Source organism: Dendropsophus ebraccatus, chromosome 3 (genome assembly GCF_027789765.1).
Source record: "Dendropsophus ebraccatus isolate aDenEbr1 chromosome 3, aDenEbr1.pat, whole genome shotgun sequence".
In the NCBI taxonomy this organism is placed as follows: domain Eukaryota; kingdom Metazoa; phylum Chordata; class Amphibia; order Anura; family Hylidae; genus Dendropsophus; species Dendropsophus ebraccatus.
The window spans coordinates 35,149,689-35,168,179 of NC_091456.1; the positions used below are offsets into that span (position 1 = coordinate 35,149,689).

The following is an 18,491-nucleotide window of genomic DNA, read 5'->3' on the forward strand; positions in this document are numbered from 1 at the left end:
CAGAGCAGAAGAGGTTTTCTATGAGGATTCCCATAGAAAACCTCTCCTGCTCTGCACAGTTCCTGTCTCAGCCAGAGGTGTGAGCAGAGAGCACTGTGTCAGAATGAAAATAAAACAACATTTCCTGCATGGCATACCGCAGCTAATAAGTCCTGGAAGACTTTAGATTTTTTTTTAATAGAAGTAAATTACAAATCTATATAACTTTCTGACACCAGTTGATTTGAAGGAAAAAGATTTTCGCTGGACAATCCCTTTAAAAGACAATAATCAGCCGATGATCTTTTTTTTAGCGCACCACTCTCTTCATTACACAGATCAATATATCTGCTCGAATTGGCCTATCAACATAAGCAATTTTTTTTTTACATTGAGATTTGTGGACTATAAAGTACCAGGCTTATACGATATCTGTATGGGTATGTTCACGTATGACTGAAATGCTGCAGATTCTGATTTCCCTATTGAGGTTAAAATGTAACAAAATCTGCAGCATTTCAGTCCTGTATGAATATACCCTAAACAGTAATACCCTGCACAATATGTTATGCTTCCTAGCTAACATCGCATATTACTGCAGCGGAATAACGAGAGGTGAAGCAGAGAGAATTCGTTTATATCCTAAAGCCTAATATCAGTTCCTAGAAGCAGAGTACACAATTACCTTTACTGATAAAGACATTCATACTCACGTCAGCTTCCTCTGTGGTGTAGTTCACATCGGTCCCTAAAGTCGGAAGGCCCCAGAGTAGTGGGAAGTTGACGGCTTCGTGACTTATAGATGTGGTGTTCATGCGCCATTGTGAAGTGGTCAGGGGCATCCTAGGTATTCAGAAGCACAAGAACATAAAAATAAATAGCAGAATTTTATTTCCTATGAAATCCTTCTGCATTCTGAGCGCACATTGCAGTCCTCTGGCTGTATTTGTACAGGGCCTTCTTCCTGTACTGACACTGCACAATGTGGTCATGTGAAGCAGAGGAGGAAGTAAAAGTCACATTGTTTGGAAGATGTCACAAACAAATACTTTCCCTGGGTGGGGAGGTTGCTAGGATCTAAAAAGATCAGAGGGATAACCCCTAAGCCATGTATTTAGCTCCCTCGCCGCCCCCCCCCCAGCCTAATCTATTTTTTTTTTTTATGGAAGACAAAAAGCATAGTCTGGTTTTATATAGAGGCATCTTGGAGTCTGGGTTATACTAGGTTATGGGCTCTTCAGGATTGTTCATGTATTTCATACACCCAAATGTATAAAAAAAAAATTATATATTAATATATACAAAGCAAGCGAGGGACAGCAAATACAAAAGTGCTCTTACTTTATTGTGACGGTTTGCATAGAATAATACGTTTCAGCTCTATACCTCGAGCCTTTTTTAAACCAAAAAGCTTGAAAAAGGCTCGAGGTATAGAGCTGAATCGTATTATTCTATGCAAACTGGCACAATAAAGTCAGGGCTGTGGAGTCGGTAAGCCGCAGCTCCGACTCAGACTCCTGAATTTTATCAGGACCCACTCCGACTCCCAACTCAGACTCCTGCTCCTTCATAAATGGCGGGTCATATACCAGGGGAGTTATTTATCACACTGGCTCAACAGCTTCTCCCTAATGTATTACATGATCCTGGGGCGACTTATGAAACATACAAAGGAAGCTTCTCCTGTGTGTGCAGTGGATGCAGCCAGTCTCCAGCCTCCATGTCCTGAGCAACTCAGAACTAGACTAGATGGAGCAGGTGATCTTTTCCTGCTGACAATCTATGTTTATAACTAAATATTACCCATACTTAAAAAAAACACTGCTAACAATGCCAAATACCTGTAATATAGAGGTCAGCCATAGTGATATACAGGGGGTCACACATAGTGATATAGAGAGGGGTCACACATAGTGATATAGAAGGTCACTGTGGGGGCACGCAATAGCACGCACACACACACACAGCCTGCTGCAGCCATAGCACACACACACACACCCACACAGCCTGCTTCAGCCATAGCAAACACACAGCTTGCTGCAGCCATAGCGCACACCACACACACACACAGCCTGCTGTGGCCATAGCACACATGCACACAGCTTGCTGCAGCCATAGTGTGCGCACACACACACAGCCTGCTGCAGCCATAGCACACACACACACAGCATGCTGTCGTCATAGCACACACAGCCTACTGCAGCCATAGCACGCACACACACACACACACACACACACACACAGCCTGCTGCAGCCATAGCACACACACAGCCTACTGCAGCCATAGAACACTGAATAAAAACACACAATCTTCTCCCAGAGAGAAAACACCACATTGAGGACAGAAGTTACACCTACACTACTTATGTCTTCTCCTCCTCCTCTATATTACACAGGATATCTTCATATTACACTGCTGCTTATATACAGTCATCCAGCATCCAGTAAGAGAACAGCACAGATCTCCCCCACACAATGGACTCTTCCAGCTCAGAAACAAACTGCCAAATAGTGACCGATAACTTTTCCATGACCACCATTATGTAATAGGGCCAGTGTCCTATTACTGATATATTCCCAGACCACCCTTATGTAATAGGGCCAGTGTCCTATTAGAATGTTGCTCATAAAATATATTCATGAGCAAAACTTGTAAAATTCATATCAAAATTCAATTCTACATTTTTAAAAGATTTTTTTTAAAGCTGGAGTCGGAATCGGTACATTTTTTTCCGACTCCAACTCAGACTCCAGCCAAAGCTAGCTCCGACTCCAACTCCGACTCCACAGCCCTGAATAAAGTAAGGGCACTTTTGTATTGGGGATGCTGTCCTTCGTTTGATCTTTCTGGATACGTTTGGGATAAGGGTCGGATCCCTAAAGGACTGTACATCCCACAGCGTGGTACCACGGTTTCAACTTTTCTGTATAGGAGTATTTAAAATATAAATATATTTATTTATTTTAAACACATACATATATATATATATATAAGACATATGGGTTTTACAGCAGCATCCGTGTATGAATCCACCCTAGTACAATGTACCAGCCATTTAGATCTCTGAATGTTTGTTTAGCCATATGAAGTAGTTACATAAACTACCATGGGTAATCTTCAATCAACTCCACTTAACAGCCCTGAAACTGAATGTTATGCTTCTTACAGAGCCAACATCAATTTTCCCTGGTAATTTGGAAAGAAAATCATAAAAACAATGGTGCATTGTATGTAGTAGACGTACAAAACTAAGAACTATATCACGGCCATTTCTGAATACCAGGAGAAAAAAAAAATCTTAAAAGTTTATTCCATTTGTGATCCACTATTAAAAACACCTACAGTTAAAATGCTGCAGCGCTCTGACTGACAGAGCAAGAAACCACCAGCTTCTCGTCCCGTCAGTCCCTCTAGAGGCCAGAGACAGCATTGCACCTCCAGCCACAAGAGGCCCAGACCTACACATATTTACCTGGCCCACTTGTGAGCCGAGAGAACGAAGAAACGCCGGGGGACTGCGCCGGGCCAGGTGAGTACGGAAGGGAAGGGGGGCACATAGAGTTTTTGCTTCTAACTACGCTCCTGCTTTCATACATCTGTGATAGGGCTCAGTATACATATAAACATCAGGAACATCAGTAACAGCAGGTGAGGGACAGATGGATCTCCATAGTCCTCCTGCCACTGGTAATAACTATACAGCAGAAGGTTTGGGAATGTGCTGATGGAGACAACCAGCTCTTCCAGTGTCAGAGGAAACAAAGTTATTGTTAATAATATTATTACATGCCTGATAAATCACAGTCAGAGCAAAACAATCATTAAATACATTGTCCCCGATTCTTTATAAGTCACAGAGCTGAGGAGGAACTGCTGTCAACCAACAGGTCCCTAAGGCTGGGTTCACACAATGTTTTTGCAATCCGTTAAATAAAAAAAAAAAAAAAAACGGATTGAAAAACGGATGCAATTGTGTGCATGCGTTTTGATCCGTTTTTCCATTGACTTCCATTATAAAAATAAAAGAAAAAAACTGATCAAAAAGGATCGTTTTTTTTTTTTTTTTACGTACTTCACCCCTTTTTTGTGTACGTTAAAAGAAAAAAAAACGGATGCGTTTTGGTCCGTTTTTTTTTTTTTTTAAGGAAGTCAATGGAAAAATGCACTTTTTGCAAAAAAACGGAACGCAAAAATGTAGTGTAAACCCAGCCTTAGTGAGTGTACATTACGGCAGATCTTCCAAATTTGGCAGACACCATTAAAGGAGAACTCCAGGTAGAGGTTAAAAAAAAATGAAACTTCTGCAGAAGCATAAAGCAATACTTACCTATCTATTCCATTTTTAAAACTACCAAAAATCCATTTGTTTTGGGGGGTTTTGTTCTGTTTTGTGTTTCTGCACTTCCTGGTTTAACAGTTGTACACAGGACTACAGGTTCCAGAATGCAATGCTTTCCCTCAGCTGTTCATCACAGTCCTTCACCCAGCCTATTCCCTGCCCAAAGCTGTTGCAGAACTTCTAGGCTGTTTTCACACATTGCAGTTTCATTGTGTTACTGAATTATTTGCAGTAATTTATGATTTCATTGTGGTCCCACTCACACAGCATGCTGTATTCTCTATCTGTAACACCACACTGTATTCTCTACCTGTAACACCACACAGCACTGTATTCTCTACCTGTAACACCACACAGCACTGTATTTTCTACCTGTAACACCACACAGCACACTGTATTCTCTACCTGTAACACCACACAGCATGCTGTATTCTCTACCTGTAACACCACACAGCACACTGTATTCTCTACCTGTAACACCACACAGCACACTGTATTCTCTACCTGTAACACCACACAGCACACTGTATTATCTACCTGTAACACCACACAGCACGCTGTATTCTCTACCTGTAACACCACACAGCACACTGTATTCTCTACCTGTAACACCACACAGCACTGTATTCTCTACCTGTAACACTACACAGCTTACTGTATTCTCTACCTGTAACACCAAACAGCACACTATATTCTCTACCTGTAACACCACACAGCACACTGTATTCTCTACCTGTAACACCACACAGCACGCTGTATTCTCTACCTGTAACACCAAACAGCACGCTGTATTCTCTACCTGTAACACCACACAGCACGCTGTATTCTCTACCTGTAACACCACACAGAACACTGTATTCTCTACCTGTAACACCACACAGCACGCTGTATTCTCTACCTGTAACACCAAACAGCACACTATATTCTCTACCTGTAACACCACACAGCACTGTATTCTCTACCTGTAACACCACACAGCACGCTGTATTCTCTACCTGTAACACTACACAGCTTACTGTATTCTCTACCTGTAACACCAAACAGCACACTATATTCTCTACCTGTAACACCACACAGCACTGTATTCTCTACCTGTAACACCACACAGCACACTGTATTCTCTACCTGTAACACTACACAGCTTACTGTAACACTACACAGCTTACTGTATTCTCTACCTGTAACACCACACAGCACTGTATTCTCTACCTGTAACACCACACAGCACGCTGTATTCTCTACCTGTAACACCAAACAGCACACTATATTCTCTACCTGTAACACCACACAGCACACTGTATTCTCTACCTGTAACACCACACAGCACGCTGTATTCTCTACCTGTAACACCACACAGCACGCTGTATTCTCTACCTGTAACACCACACAGCACGCTGTATTCTCTACCTGTAACACCACACAGCACGCTGTATTCTCTACCTGTAACACCACACAGCACGCTGTATTCTCTACCTGTAACACTACACAGCTTACTGTATTCTCTACCTGTAACACCACACAGCACACTGTATTCTCTACCTGTAACACTACACAGCTTACTGTATTCTCTACCTGTAACACCAAACAGCACACTGTATTCTCTACCTGTAACACCACACAGCACGCTGTATTCTCTACCTGTAACGCTAATATTGGAATAAAGTAAAGAACTTTCTGAATTTTTTTTTTCTTTACATTTCCACGCACATATTATAATCAAGCATCTGTTATCTTTGAAGTTGAGCCCCACAATAAGGCTCTGATCCTCTCTGCCGTTTAGCATCATTTACTTGTGTTACTGCATCTTTTTTGTGAAGACGCTGCAGTACTGCAATGACACTCCTACATGTGTGAACACAGCCCTAATTTCACTGCACACTTCTGCACAATTAGAGAAATCAGTGCAACACTTGCTTCTGGCCATTCAGAGATGGGGAATCACTCAGGGGATTGGGGGATCCAGCCAAGCCTCCTGGGACATCACGCCCTGCCCCCTATCTGCATCATCAGCCTGTGCTCAGCAAACACACACAATGTGAGACAGAGGCATGGAAGATTTGTCTCCTAAGGGGGGATAGCAGTGGGAGCAGGAGACAATGTGGATTTGCACAGAGGCCATTTTTTTTACTTCCTGAATTTCTATCAGCTACCAGTGTGGCAGAACCGTACAGGTACAGTAATACATTGTATAGACACATCTATATAACCTTTAATGTACTTTTAATAGAAAACAAGTTTTTCTTACCCCTTTAAAGACTCGCAGCTATTAGGGGGCACGGGCCGATTGCCGTGCCCGCTAATTAGCTTTCTAAATGCAGCTGTCGTGGGTGCAGAGGAGTGATCCCCGCATCTGTTACCGGCCGGGGTCTGCGCCATAATGGCGCTGATCCCTGCTTGGCATTCTATTGTTTTTGGCTGCAGCAGCCAAAAGCAATAGAAATCTTTGCAGTATTACTATACTGCATAAATCTCAACAAGAGATTACCTGTACCATCGATATGGAGCTGTCCCCCTGCATTTGGCAGCTCGGAGACGCTGTGCCCTGGGGTGTGTGTGTGTGTGTGTGTGGGGGGGGGGGGGGGGGGGGGGGGGTGAGTGGTAGTAGGCCGTTTAGAGTCCCTGCTGGTTGGGGCAGCTCTGAGTCCAGGGGGTGACCTCCATTATACTGACTACTATACAAGATGCTAGGGAAGCGGGATGACCCCATTATACAGGATACCAGGGAGGCTGACTGACCCCATTATACAGGATACCAGGGAGACTGACTGACCCCATTATACAGGATACCAGGGAGACTGACTGACCCCTTTATACAGGATGCCAGGAAAGCTGAGTGACCCCATTATACAGGATGCCAAGGAAGCTGGTGACCCCATTTTACAAGATGCCAGGGAAGCTGAGTGACCCCCATTATACAGGATGCCAGGGAAGCTGAGTGACCCCCATTATACAGGATGCCAGGGAAGCTGAGCCTGAGTGACCCCCATTATACAGGATGCCAGGGAAGCTGAGCCTGAGTGACCCCATTATACAGGATGCCAGGGAAGCTGAGCCTGAGTGACCCCCATTATACAGGATGCCAGGGAAGCGGGATGACCCCATTATGCAGGATACCAGGGAGGCTGACTGACCCCATTATACAGGATACCAGGGAGACTGACTGACCCCATTATACAGGATACCAGGGAGACTGACTGACCCCTTTATACAGGATGCCAGGAAAGCTGAGTGACCCCATTATACAGGATGCCAAGGAAGCTGGTGACCCCATTTTACAAGATGCCAGGGAAGCTGAGTGACCCCCATTATACAGGATGCCAGGGAAGCTGAGCCTGAGTGACCCCATTATACAGGATGCCAGGGAAGCTGAGCCTGAGTGACCCCCATTATACAGGATGCCAGGGAAGCTGGTGACCCCCATTATACAGGATGCCAGGGAAGCTGGTGACCCCATTATACAGGATGCCAGGGAAGCTGGTGACCCCCATTATACAGGATGCCAGGGAAGCTGGTGACCCCATTATACAGGATGCTAGGGAAGCTGAGCCTGAGTGACCCCCATTATACAGGATGCCAGGGAAGCTGGTGACCCCCATTATACAGGATGCCAGGGACGCTGAGCCTGAGTGTCCCCCATTATACAGGATGCCAGGGAAGCTGAGCCTAAGTGTCCCCCATTATACAGGATGCCAGGGAAGCTGAGCCTGAGTGTCCCCCATTATACAGGATGCCAGGGAAGCTGAGCCTGAGTGTCCCCCATTATACAGGATGCCAGGGAAGCTGAGCCTGAGTGTCCCCCATTATACAGGATGCCAGGGAAGCTGAGCCTGAGTGACCCCCATTATACAGGATGCCAGGGAAGCTGAGCCTGAGTGTCCCCCATTATACAGGATGCCAGGGAAGCTGAGCCTGAGTGACCCCCATTATACAGGATGCCAGGGAAGCTGAGCCTGAGTGACCCCCATTATACAGGATGCCAGGGAAGCTGGTGACTTCCAGCTGGCAGTGATAGTTACCATCTTCCTGCTGTGTCTCCTCCTCAGGCCATGTGCGATGAGCGAATATCCCACTGGGGGCGGGGCTTGCCGCGATGGGGGCGGGGCTTAGCGGAACATCCCGGGACTGTTCCACTTGTGGAGAGGGGGACACTGGTGCAGGACGCTCTGAGCCTGTGTCAGGGGGAGGTGCGGAGGTGTTTCAAAGGGGATTGCAGATGCTCCCTTCTGCGTCTCTGGCAGGGTGCTTAACCATCAGTAGCGTAGCTACCTTGAAGACAGGGGAGACAGGCCAGGCGGGCCCCCGGGCCCCCTGCAGGGCAGGGCCCCATAGCAACTGCCTTCCCTGCCTTCATGGTAGCTACGCCACTGATACTAGAAGTTCCCCGGGGGGCTTCTAGTATGTGTGTAAAAAAAATAAAAAAAGTTTTATTATTAATTAACAACCCCCTCCCCTAATAAAAGTTTGAATCACCCCCGCTTTCCCATGTTATAAATAGATAAAAATAAAAAAATAAACATGTTTGTTATCGCCGCGTGTGTAATCGCCCGAACTATAAATTTATTTTATTTCTGATCTCGCATGGTAAACGCCGTAAGCGCAAAACAATTCCAAAGTGCAAAATTGTGCATTTTTGGTCGCATCAAATCCAGAAAAATTGTAATAAAAAGCGATCAAAAAGTCACATATGCGCAATCAAGGTACCGATAGAAAGTACAGATCATGGCGCAAAAAAATTACACCTCAATCAGCCCCATACACCAAAGGATAAAAGCGTTATAAGCCTGGGAATGGAGCGATTTTAAGAAACACATATTTCTTAAAAATGGTTTGAATTTTTTAAAAGCCATCAAATAAAATAAAAGTTATAAATGTTACATATGGTTGTAATCGTACTGACTTGAGGAACATATATAACAAGACAGAGCGAACAGCGTAAAAAACAAAAAACCCCAAATAAAAAAAAAATGTTTTTTTTATTCAATTCCACCAAACATTTAATTCTTTTCTTGTTTTGCAGAAAATTCTTTATGCTAAAATTCAGCCTGTCATTGCAAAGTACAATTAGTGGCGCAAAAAAAAGGGCTCATGTGGGTTTCTAGGTGGAAAAATGCAACTGCTATGGCCTTTTAAGCACAAGGAGGGAAAAAGCGAAAACGCAAAAATTTTAAGTGGCCGGGTCCTCTAAAGGTTAAATAAGCAAAACAAAAGCCAAACAGAGGTCAACAACTTTATGCAAATATACACAAGGTAAAGCCATCCTAACTGTACCCAGCAGTATAATAAGACTAATTCTGAACATACCTCTGTTGCATAGGACCAAAGCCAAGGTTTTCTTTCTTTCTGCACAGCACTATACAGAGCAGAGTCCTGTTCCTCCCATGTACTGTATATTTGTATATATATATAGTACCCGGGGGGGAGGCTGCCAGACACTAATGCAGGGTATAGCTACCACCGCTTGGTGTACAGAGGCCACCGCACATAGAGATCTTGTTGTTTTTTTGCAGTTCTCAGTGATCAGGTTAGTGCAGCCAACAAAGCGACATTGTTACTTAAGAGGTTTCTACATGAGTAGTAAGTGTCAGTATGAATGGCTGCTTCTTGAATAGCACTGGACACTTTAGTATAAAAGAGTACAGAAAAGTACATAATGGACATTCCAGAAATAGCAAGATCAACGAACCTAAGCTTAATACAGGTAATACAGGAAATACAGGAAATACGGGAAATAAATGGCTGGAAATTCCCAGATGTATACCTATGAGGGTTGCCACTAGGTATCATCAGTCATACATAGAGTTCCATTAATAATAATATTAATAATAATAATAATAATATTTTTTTTTAAAAGTGCTTTTTTTTCTGAATTCATTTACATGGAAAGATTATCATGTGATAAATTGTTATATCGTTTGAATTTAAGCGACAATCTTTCCGTGTGTCGGCAGGAAAGGGTCAAACGACTAACAAGAAGTCGTCCATGCGTCGTTGAGCGCATCTTTCCAGCTGACTTAAAAAATCATTGTTAATTGGTCGCAAATCTCATTGTTCGGTCGTTTGCTGGGATCAGTCAGAGTATACTTCATAAAATGACGACAGCGGCAGGGGCGTAGCTAGGGGTTCAGCCTAGGGGGGGCGAGGGAGTCTCAGTGGGCCCCCAACCAATTATGTTATCTATAGGGAACCTCTGTAGATGACAATGCTTTCCGAATAATAAAGGGTATTTTCTACTTCATTATTCATAGTGAACAGGGACTGAGAACAGTGGGAAAGACTTTCTACATTTCACATATATAACTATGTAAAAATTACAGGGGTTATCCAGCATTACAAAAACATAGCTGTCTTTCTCCAGAAACAGCGCTACTCTCCTCTAAAGCTTAGATGTGGTAGTGCAGCTCCGTTCCACTAAAAGAGAATGGAAGCAAGTTATACCACAAACAACATAGAGGAAGCTATGGCGCTGTTTCTGTTTTCTAATTAGCCATCCATCCGTTCTTCTCTCTCTTTATCTCATATCTATCTGTCTAATATCTATTGGGCAGCATGAGGACTACACCATAGCTGATGGTCAGTGACACCTGAAGGCTATACCCGCAGTACCAATAGAGTAAATGTATAGTACAAATGCTGGGCAATAACAATTAATAGTCCCATGCAGTCTAAGGCAGCTATACTAAATAACCGATATACAAAAAAGCCAGACTACTGCAACATAACTAAATGGAATAATGACTTTACTAATTCATAAAAACAATACATGACAATACATTAAATATATAGGAGAAATCAGCCATGATAGTAATGGTGTAAAGGGTATATGAGAGCAGCCAATTTATGCCTCCATGTAGTATTTAGACCCAATTTTAGCCCTCATATAGTTCGCAGGGTTCCTCTATGCTCTCATATAGTAAAAAGGTCACTATCTATACCCTAACTTAATAGATTATCCTCCCTTGTTCCTCCATAGATAGACCCTCCCTGTGCACCCCCATATAGTAATCAGGCCCCTCTGTACCTTCATATTGAAGTTCAGCTTCTCTGTGCACCCGTATAGCAGTTAGGCCTTCTGTGCCCCAATATAGTTATTATTTCCCTCTGTTTCCATGTAGTAGTTAGAGCCCTCTGTGCCCTCATATAGAAGTTATACTCCCCTCTGTGCATCTATCTAGTATTTAGACCTCTCTGTACAAGCAACCCCCCCCCACTCCCCCCAAAAAGGTAGTATCCTTCATGTAGGCATCCCCTCCAGCACCATCTCATGTAGTTAATCCCCCTGGTATGTATTCTCCATGCAACCACCCCCTTCCACAGCAGTAATCTCCCTGGTAATCCTCCTGGTTGTTAGACACCCCCATCACTGTGAGTAGACTGCACCTCCAGATTAGTTACCCCCTTTTCAGTTAGCCAGCACATTCCATCCCCCATCCCCCATAGATGACATCCTTCCCAGGAGTTGGCCCCACCCACCCCGATAGGTCTCCTCCTTTATAACTAAGGGGAAAAAAGCCATACTTACCTGCTGTGCGGTTGCAGTACTTTAGTCTTCTGATGTCAATTCCCCCCTGCTCTGTGAGCACACGAGTGACATCACCCAAGTCCCTCAGCTCTAAGGGAGGGAACAGCCTCTTGTGGTCACAACATTCATTGGCAGGGTGGAGAGCCAATGCTCTCCTCACCTTGTCAATCACCCTGCTGCATTCAACTGTATGTTCTCCTATCATACAAGCGCATACAGCTAAATGGTCAGAAACAACATTCGGTAGTCATTTGGGCCCCCCAGGAACACTGGTTGCTGGCCAGGGCTATCTACAGCCAATAGACATTTGTTAAGTCTGTCTGCAAAAGCAATAGCTTTTGCAGACAGCATTAACTGGCAAAATCTTCAGTGGGCCCCCTGCCTGTGTGGGCCCGGGAGCGTCCGCCCCCTCTGCCCCCACCAAATTACGCTACTGGACAGCGGTAACGGTCATTAACAATGACTATCCTTTCATGTATTGTACCGAGCGATTTCAGGACGTTCTCTACAGCGCTCTTTCATTGTTGATCAGAGAACACAAAAATCGCTTTGTCTAATAGGACCCTTAATCTAGCAAACGCCAATGGATACCACATTAAAAAAAAAAAAGAAAAAAAATCTCTCTTTTTTGTCCTCTGAAAGTCTATGAATTCATTTAACTACCCATGGGGACCTTGCACACGTCACACATGCACTGCAGACAGTGTGAAGGCTGCTTAACTGAAAGAACTGCAGCTCATATGCTGAGTGTACAGGGAGGTCATTAGGACACGTCCACTGAAGACTCCAGAATGGTGGCGGTGCTGGATCTGAAGTCTGTTGAGTGATTAGTTTTTTCTTTTTACTTTAAAAGGGGTACTCATCTCAACCTATAGCTAAAATTCCACTTATATACTTTTGCATATACATTCATTTAACAAACTGGCCTCCTTCTCGTGATATTCTGCTCTTTTCCGCCTATTGTTGAGAGTTCATTGCCTAGGTTACCAACCACCACTCTGCTCTAAAAGCAAGGTCTGGCTGATATATATCTATATCTATGTGTAACTATAACGTAGATTTACAGAGATATAGTGAACATATAGTTTACATATGTTAGTCGTCTTAGAGGAAGGAGGGGGGGACTGAGAGAAAAGTTCCCACACAGATTTTTGTGTCTTCAGCAAAAAGCAGCAGCTGAGAACTGGGGGAAGGAAACTGAATACATAATAACAAGTATGAAATGAATTGTTAGTCTCAACATGGGCAGCAACATATGAAAAGTTATGTTTGAGTGGAATGCCATCATGTGTTCCCACAGGAATACGTTACCTTCCATATCAATGAGTTGTCCCTGTAACCATGAAGCCCTGGCCTAACCAACCTAAGGCCTCATTCACATGTTCGGTTAATAATAATAATAATAATAATTAAAAAAAAAAAAAAAAAAAAAAAAAAAAATAATATATATATATATATATATATATATATATATATATATGCACACACATACAACACGGATCCTATAGACTTCTATTGGCTAATCCGTACCGCAATCACTATCCTATTTTTTCACGGAATGGATTGTGGCTCCAAGATGTGTGAACAGCCTAATCAAAGTCAACGGGCAATAAGATGATCCGTGAGTGCAGATCCACAATGGCAGGACGTGTGAATAAGGTCAAGTCTAAGATGGATGTGTGGACTTGTGGAGGGTGCGATGTGTTACTGGATCATCAGCATCTAAAATATACATATACTTACGACTGTCAGATGCTAGGGAGCTTCTGGGGAATATAGAACACTGCAAAGACAGGAAAAAAAATAAGTTTATTATTATAAAAATCTGAAAAACAATATGTTATCTTTAGTTCTTTTAAGACGTAACTCAGTCCTAATCCACAGCTGAACAAAGCAAAGTCTACAGGCATCTGATTCTACATACTACTCCACCTAACAATGACATGCGTGTCCTTTCTAACAGCTACATGGTAAAGAATACTTCCAAATCTGCCTCCTTGTGACCCTTAACCCCTTAGCAACAGGTCTAGTCCTTATACGGAAAGTGGGCAAATTGGCAAAATGGCACCATATAGTGTATTACCAGTGTATTATAGCAGCGGCACTCACTGGTTTTTGGTCTTTTTTTTTATTTTTGTTACAGATTCTATCGTCCTTTCTGTTCCATCGTCCTTTTCTGTGGAACACACCTGTATTCCGTGATCCTCCCTCTATGCTGCTGCTTAATTAAAAAAAAAAAAAAAAAAAAAAGACCATCATGTGGTGAGTGCCGCTTTCTTCTTTCTTTAGGCTATTCATATTGATGTTGCTGGACTTGGTAGAGCACCGTCGAGGGTCTTACATATCAGACATTTATTTGGGGAAGGTCCGCCAACAAGGGCTAGCTTGATTCATGGTAAGGAAGTGCCGAACGTACTAGTCTCCTGTAAGACTTGTTATATAATGTATTAAAAAAAGCTTTTAAAGCGAATCAGGACTATGGAGAAATTTTTTTTTTAGTACCTTATCGGTGTCGGGATCCTGGTGGTGCATTTCTTTTCAAAATGCCACCTGATTCCCGCACTGTTTTCTTGTTGAGCACCGGCCCGTTTGTAGGAGGTGGGCCCGGCGCCCCCAGTGTAACAGTATCCTCTCCCCTCAGTGACACAACCCTGCTTGATTCCAATAGAGGCGCTTCAATGAGGGGAAGGGATATTGTTACACTGGGGGCTTCGGGCCCACCTCCAGTGCATAGAAACAGGCCGGTGCACCACAAGAAAATTGTGCAGACCATGGGAATCGGGCAAAGTTTTGAAGAAAAAAAGACTGCGCTACCAGGATCCCCACACTGGCGGCGATAAGGTACCAAGAAAAAAAAATCCATAGTCATGATGGTACAGTCGCTTTAAGGACTTGAATAAGAAAACCAGAAATTGTTCAATTATTTGGGAATGATATTTTGATTTGATTTTTAGTTTAGTTTTGATACATTCTTATTTTTCTTTGATTAGGCTGTATAAGTTTTTTTTTTTTTTTTTTAATGCCAAGTTGAATAACTACACATACATACATATATATATATATTTTTTTTTTTGGCGGGGGGGGGGGGGGGGGGGGGGGGGTGATATGACCTTTTCTTTATTCTTTGTTCCATTTTTTGGGGTCAGTGACGTACATAAGAGACAGCATTTCTTGCATTCTGTTGACATTTTAGTAACCGTCTCGGATGGTGTTTACATGGTATTTACATTTATTTTTAGCTCCACTCTGGGACTTTACCATGGGAGGACTGCTTGCATAATAGACTAAAATACTTCTAGGAAAAAAGAAACCCAGAAGAATTAAAAATAACTACAAGTTCGGACACATTAACTCCTGTGCTGGGCATTTCCACTGCCTAAGCCACAAGCCTGTTCGAGGTGCATGGGGAGCAAGGGCCAGCCAGAAGACGAGAGCCACTGTAGGACAATCTGATGAAAAATGTTTATTATCTGGGTTCTAAAAATGTACGGCCTATCCTCCAGATCCACCATCACTATTAGATCAGTGTTAATCTGACTCTCAGCACCCGCTCTTTGAAGGTACTCCAGAACTCAAGACAAGCCCTTCAACCTCTTCAATGTTCTCTCTTACATGACTGAGACATGAAGGAAATACTATGCACAGCTTCTACATAACAGCTGATCAGGGAGGTAATGCTATATTTGCCACTGTCTGGCCACAAACTGCTGGTTATAACCCTTTAAAGAGACTCTGTACCCACAATCTGGTTTTCTACTATTCATCACCTGTGTGAACACTACTGCACATGTGTTGGATGGTTAAGGCACCTTTGCAGTGTTCAGACAGGTGATGAATAGGAGAAATTCTGCCCAGTGTCATTCCTTATGGTGAAGAGGACAAGGAGGAGGGACGGAGAGGCGGTGCAGGCCTAGGGCACAGACACTCCCGGCCAGTACACTCCATCACAGATAACGGCAGGGGTCTGTTTCAGATGGATAAAGTGCCGCATCGTCAGGCAGAAAACCGCAGGAATGGTTTGAAGGACAGGAAAAAGAGTTCAAAGTCCTAATCCCCAGATCTCAATCTGCCAACTGTCTAGGCCTAGGGTATAGAAACTTCTCGATTGTCCCCCAACAGGTGATGCCATTGAAGCATGGTGGAATTTTACCATCTAACCTTTTTGTTCTGGAAGAGACAAGCTGGTGATGGAGCATTCTGGCTGGGGCTTAAAGGGAATGTATCAACAGGCAGATCGCTTTAAAGGGAATGTACCATCAGGCCCGGGCTGAAGCACTGGAGGCGGGGCGACCCACCCCCAGTGGGAGGAAACCCCCGCCCCTCTATGACGCAGCTCCATTAGAATCAATAGAGCAGTATCATAGAGGGGTGGGGGTCGGCCCGCCTCCAGTGCTTCTGCCCGGGCCTGATGATACATTCCCTTTAAGATTTTTACATCAATAGACTGGCACCGACATGAAGCACTGGAGGTGGGTCCGCTGGCCCCCAGTGTGACGAAACCCCTCCCTCTGTGATGCTGCTCCATTGATTTTAATGGGACTGCATCACAAAGGGGAGGGCAGAACGCCTTCAGTGCTCCAGGCCAGGCCGCTGACCGGGAAGAGACTGGCGCTGTGCTGGGGAACGGGCCACAATTAAAAGAAGAAAAAAAAAAAAAGGACCGCAGCACCGGCATCCCCATGATATCACCAGTCTATTAATGTAAAAATCTTAAAGTGATGTACCTCATGGTACATTCACTTTAAGCCCCTCCCCCCCACTGTGAGGAAGCATGAACACCCAACCATGTAAACCAAGTGTGCCAGGAGGTTGGCAGAAGTAAGCGTGAGAAGAACATACATGTGGGTGCCAGTGATGGAAGTGTAAGAGTATGTTCACACTGAGGTATAGGCAAAGAAAAGTGAAGAGGAAATTTTTTCTGAGGAAAATTTCCTCTTCTTGAGTTGGCACAAAATTTGTACGGAAATTAGAAGCTCCAGTGACTTTTATGGGATTTCTGCCATAAATCCACCCAAAGAATTGACATGTCCGTTCTTTGGGACAGAAAGCGGAGGAGAGAGAGGAAATTCCACTGAACACAACGGGACATTGCTCTGTCCATATTTTACAGGTGGAATGTCAAGTCGAATATGAATAAAATTAAAGGAGAAGTCCAGTGAAAATTTTTAAAGTATTGTATTGTCCCCCAAAAGTTATACAAATCACCAATATTCACTTATTACGGGAAATGCTTATAAAGTGCCTTTTCCCTGCCCTTACTACTGCATCAAGGCTTCACTTCCTGGATAACATGGTGATGTCACTTCCTGGATAACATGGTGATGTCACTTCCTGGATAACATGGTGATGTCACGCCCCGACTCCCAGAGCTGTGCAGGCTGTGGCTGCTGGAGAGGATGATGGCAGGGGGACACTGAGGGACACAGGGCACTGGAGGGACACTGAGCATCCCCCTGCCATCATCTTCTCCAGCAGCCACAGCCCACACAGCTCTGGGAGTCGGGTCGTGACATCACCATGTTATCCAGGAAGTGACATCACCATGTTATCCAGGAAGTGAAGCCTTGATGTAGTAGTAAGTGCAGGGAAAAAAGCACTTTATAAGCATTTCCCGTAATAAGTGTATATTGGTGATTTGTATAACTTTTGGGGGGCAATACAATACTTTCATAAAAACTTTCCACGGACTTCTCCTTTAAGTGCAGATTCACCTTAAAGGAATAGTGTGGCGGTAAAGAATTATTGACAGAATAATACACATTACAAAGTTATACAACTTTGTAATGTATGTTATGTCTGTGAATGGCCCCCTTCCCCGTGTCCCGGAAGTGTGGTGCGCTATACATACCTGTCAGTCTGCGATGTCGTCTTCGGACGGACGGGCAAAATCCCTCCAAGCGTCCTGAGTGCCGGCCGCCCTCTGCCGCGTCATCAGCTGCTCAGCCGCGATTGGCTGAGCATAACTGTGCTCAGCCAATCACGGCTGAGCATCTAATGACACTAAAGAGGGCGGCCGGCACTCAGGACGCTCGGAGGGATTTGGCCCGGCCGTCCGAAGACGACATCGCAGACTGAAGATCGGAGACGATGACAGATGTGACAGGTATGTATAGCGCACCACACTTCCGGGTACACGGGCGGGGGTGGTGGGACACGGGGAAGGGGGCTATTCACAGACATAACATACATTACAAAGTTGTATAACTTTGTAATGTGTGTTATTCTGTCAATAATTTTTTACCGCCGCACTACCCCTTTAAAATTTCCTCAGTGTGAACAGACCCTAAGGCGGCATCTTGGGGTCTCTCCCGGTAAGGGGCCATGCCAGCCCCCATCAATCACAAAGCTATATAGAGAGCTCATATAGATGGGAACATTAGTAGCACAGATCACACCATAGAGTGGCAGCTCTTGTGGCCAGGACCCTCACTCCTCACGGTTACAGTCTGTGTATGTTGGCCCTATAGAAATACAATGCCCATTACCAGCTGCGGCCCCTCATACAGCACAGTATACAGTATATATACCCCAGGTGGGGGGCAGCGCGTTACCTGTACGATGCCGGATCACTGGCACATGTCTCAGCACTGCAGTCACCTGCGCTAAGTGGCCCCTGTCTACCCCGGATCAGCTGGTCGCACAAGCCCCGCCCA

General features: G+C 44.2%; 1 protein-coding gene across 1 annotated transcript in view; it reads right to left on the reverse strand.

The window, feature by feature from the left end:
* Positions 1-18,480, reverse strand: part of SLC8B1 (solute carrier family 8 member B1) — a 44,427-nt gene extending 25,947 nt beyond the window's left edge. Inside the window, exons 1-3 of the mRNA XM_069964114.1 lie at positions 18,390-18,480; positions 13,582-13,621; positions 693-822 (exon numbers count right to left, since the gene is read on the reverse strand). Coding sequence (XP_069820215.1) covers positions 693-821 — 129 coding nt within the window. The 5' untranslated portion in view covers position 822; positions 13,582-13,621; positions 18,390-18,480. The remainder of the gene's footprint in view (positions 1-692; positions 823-13,581; positions 13,622-18,389) is intronic.
* Positions 18,481-18,491: the final 11 nt, after the last annotated feature.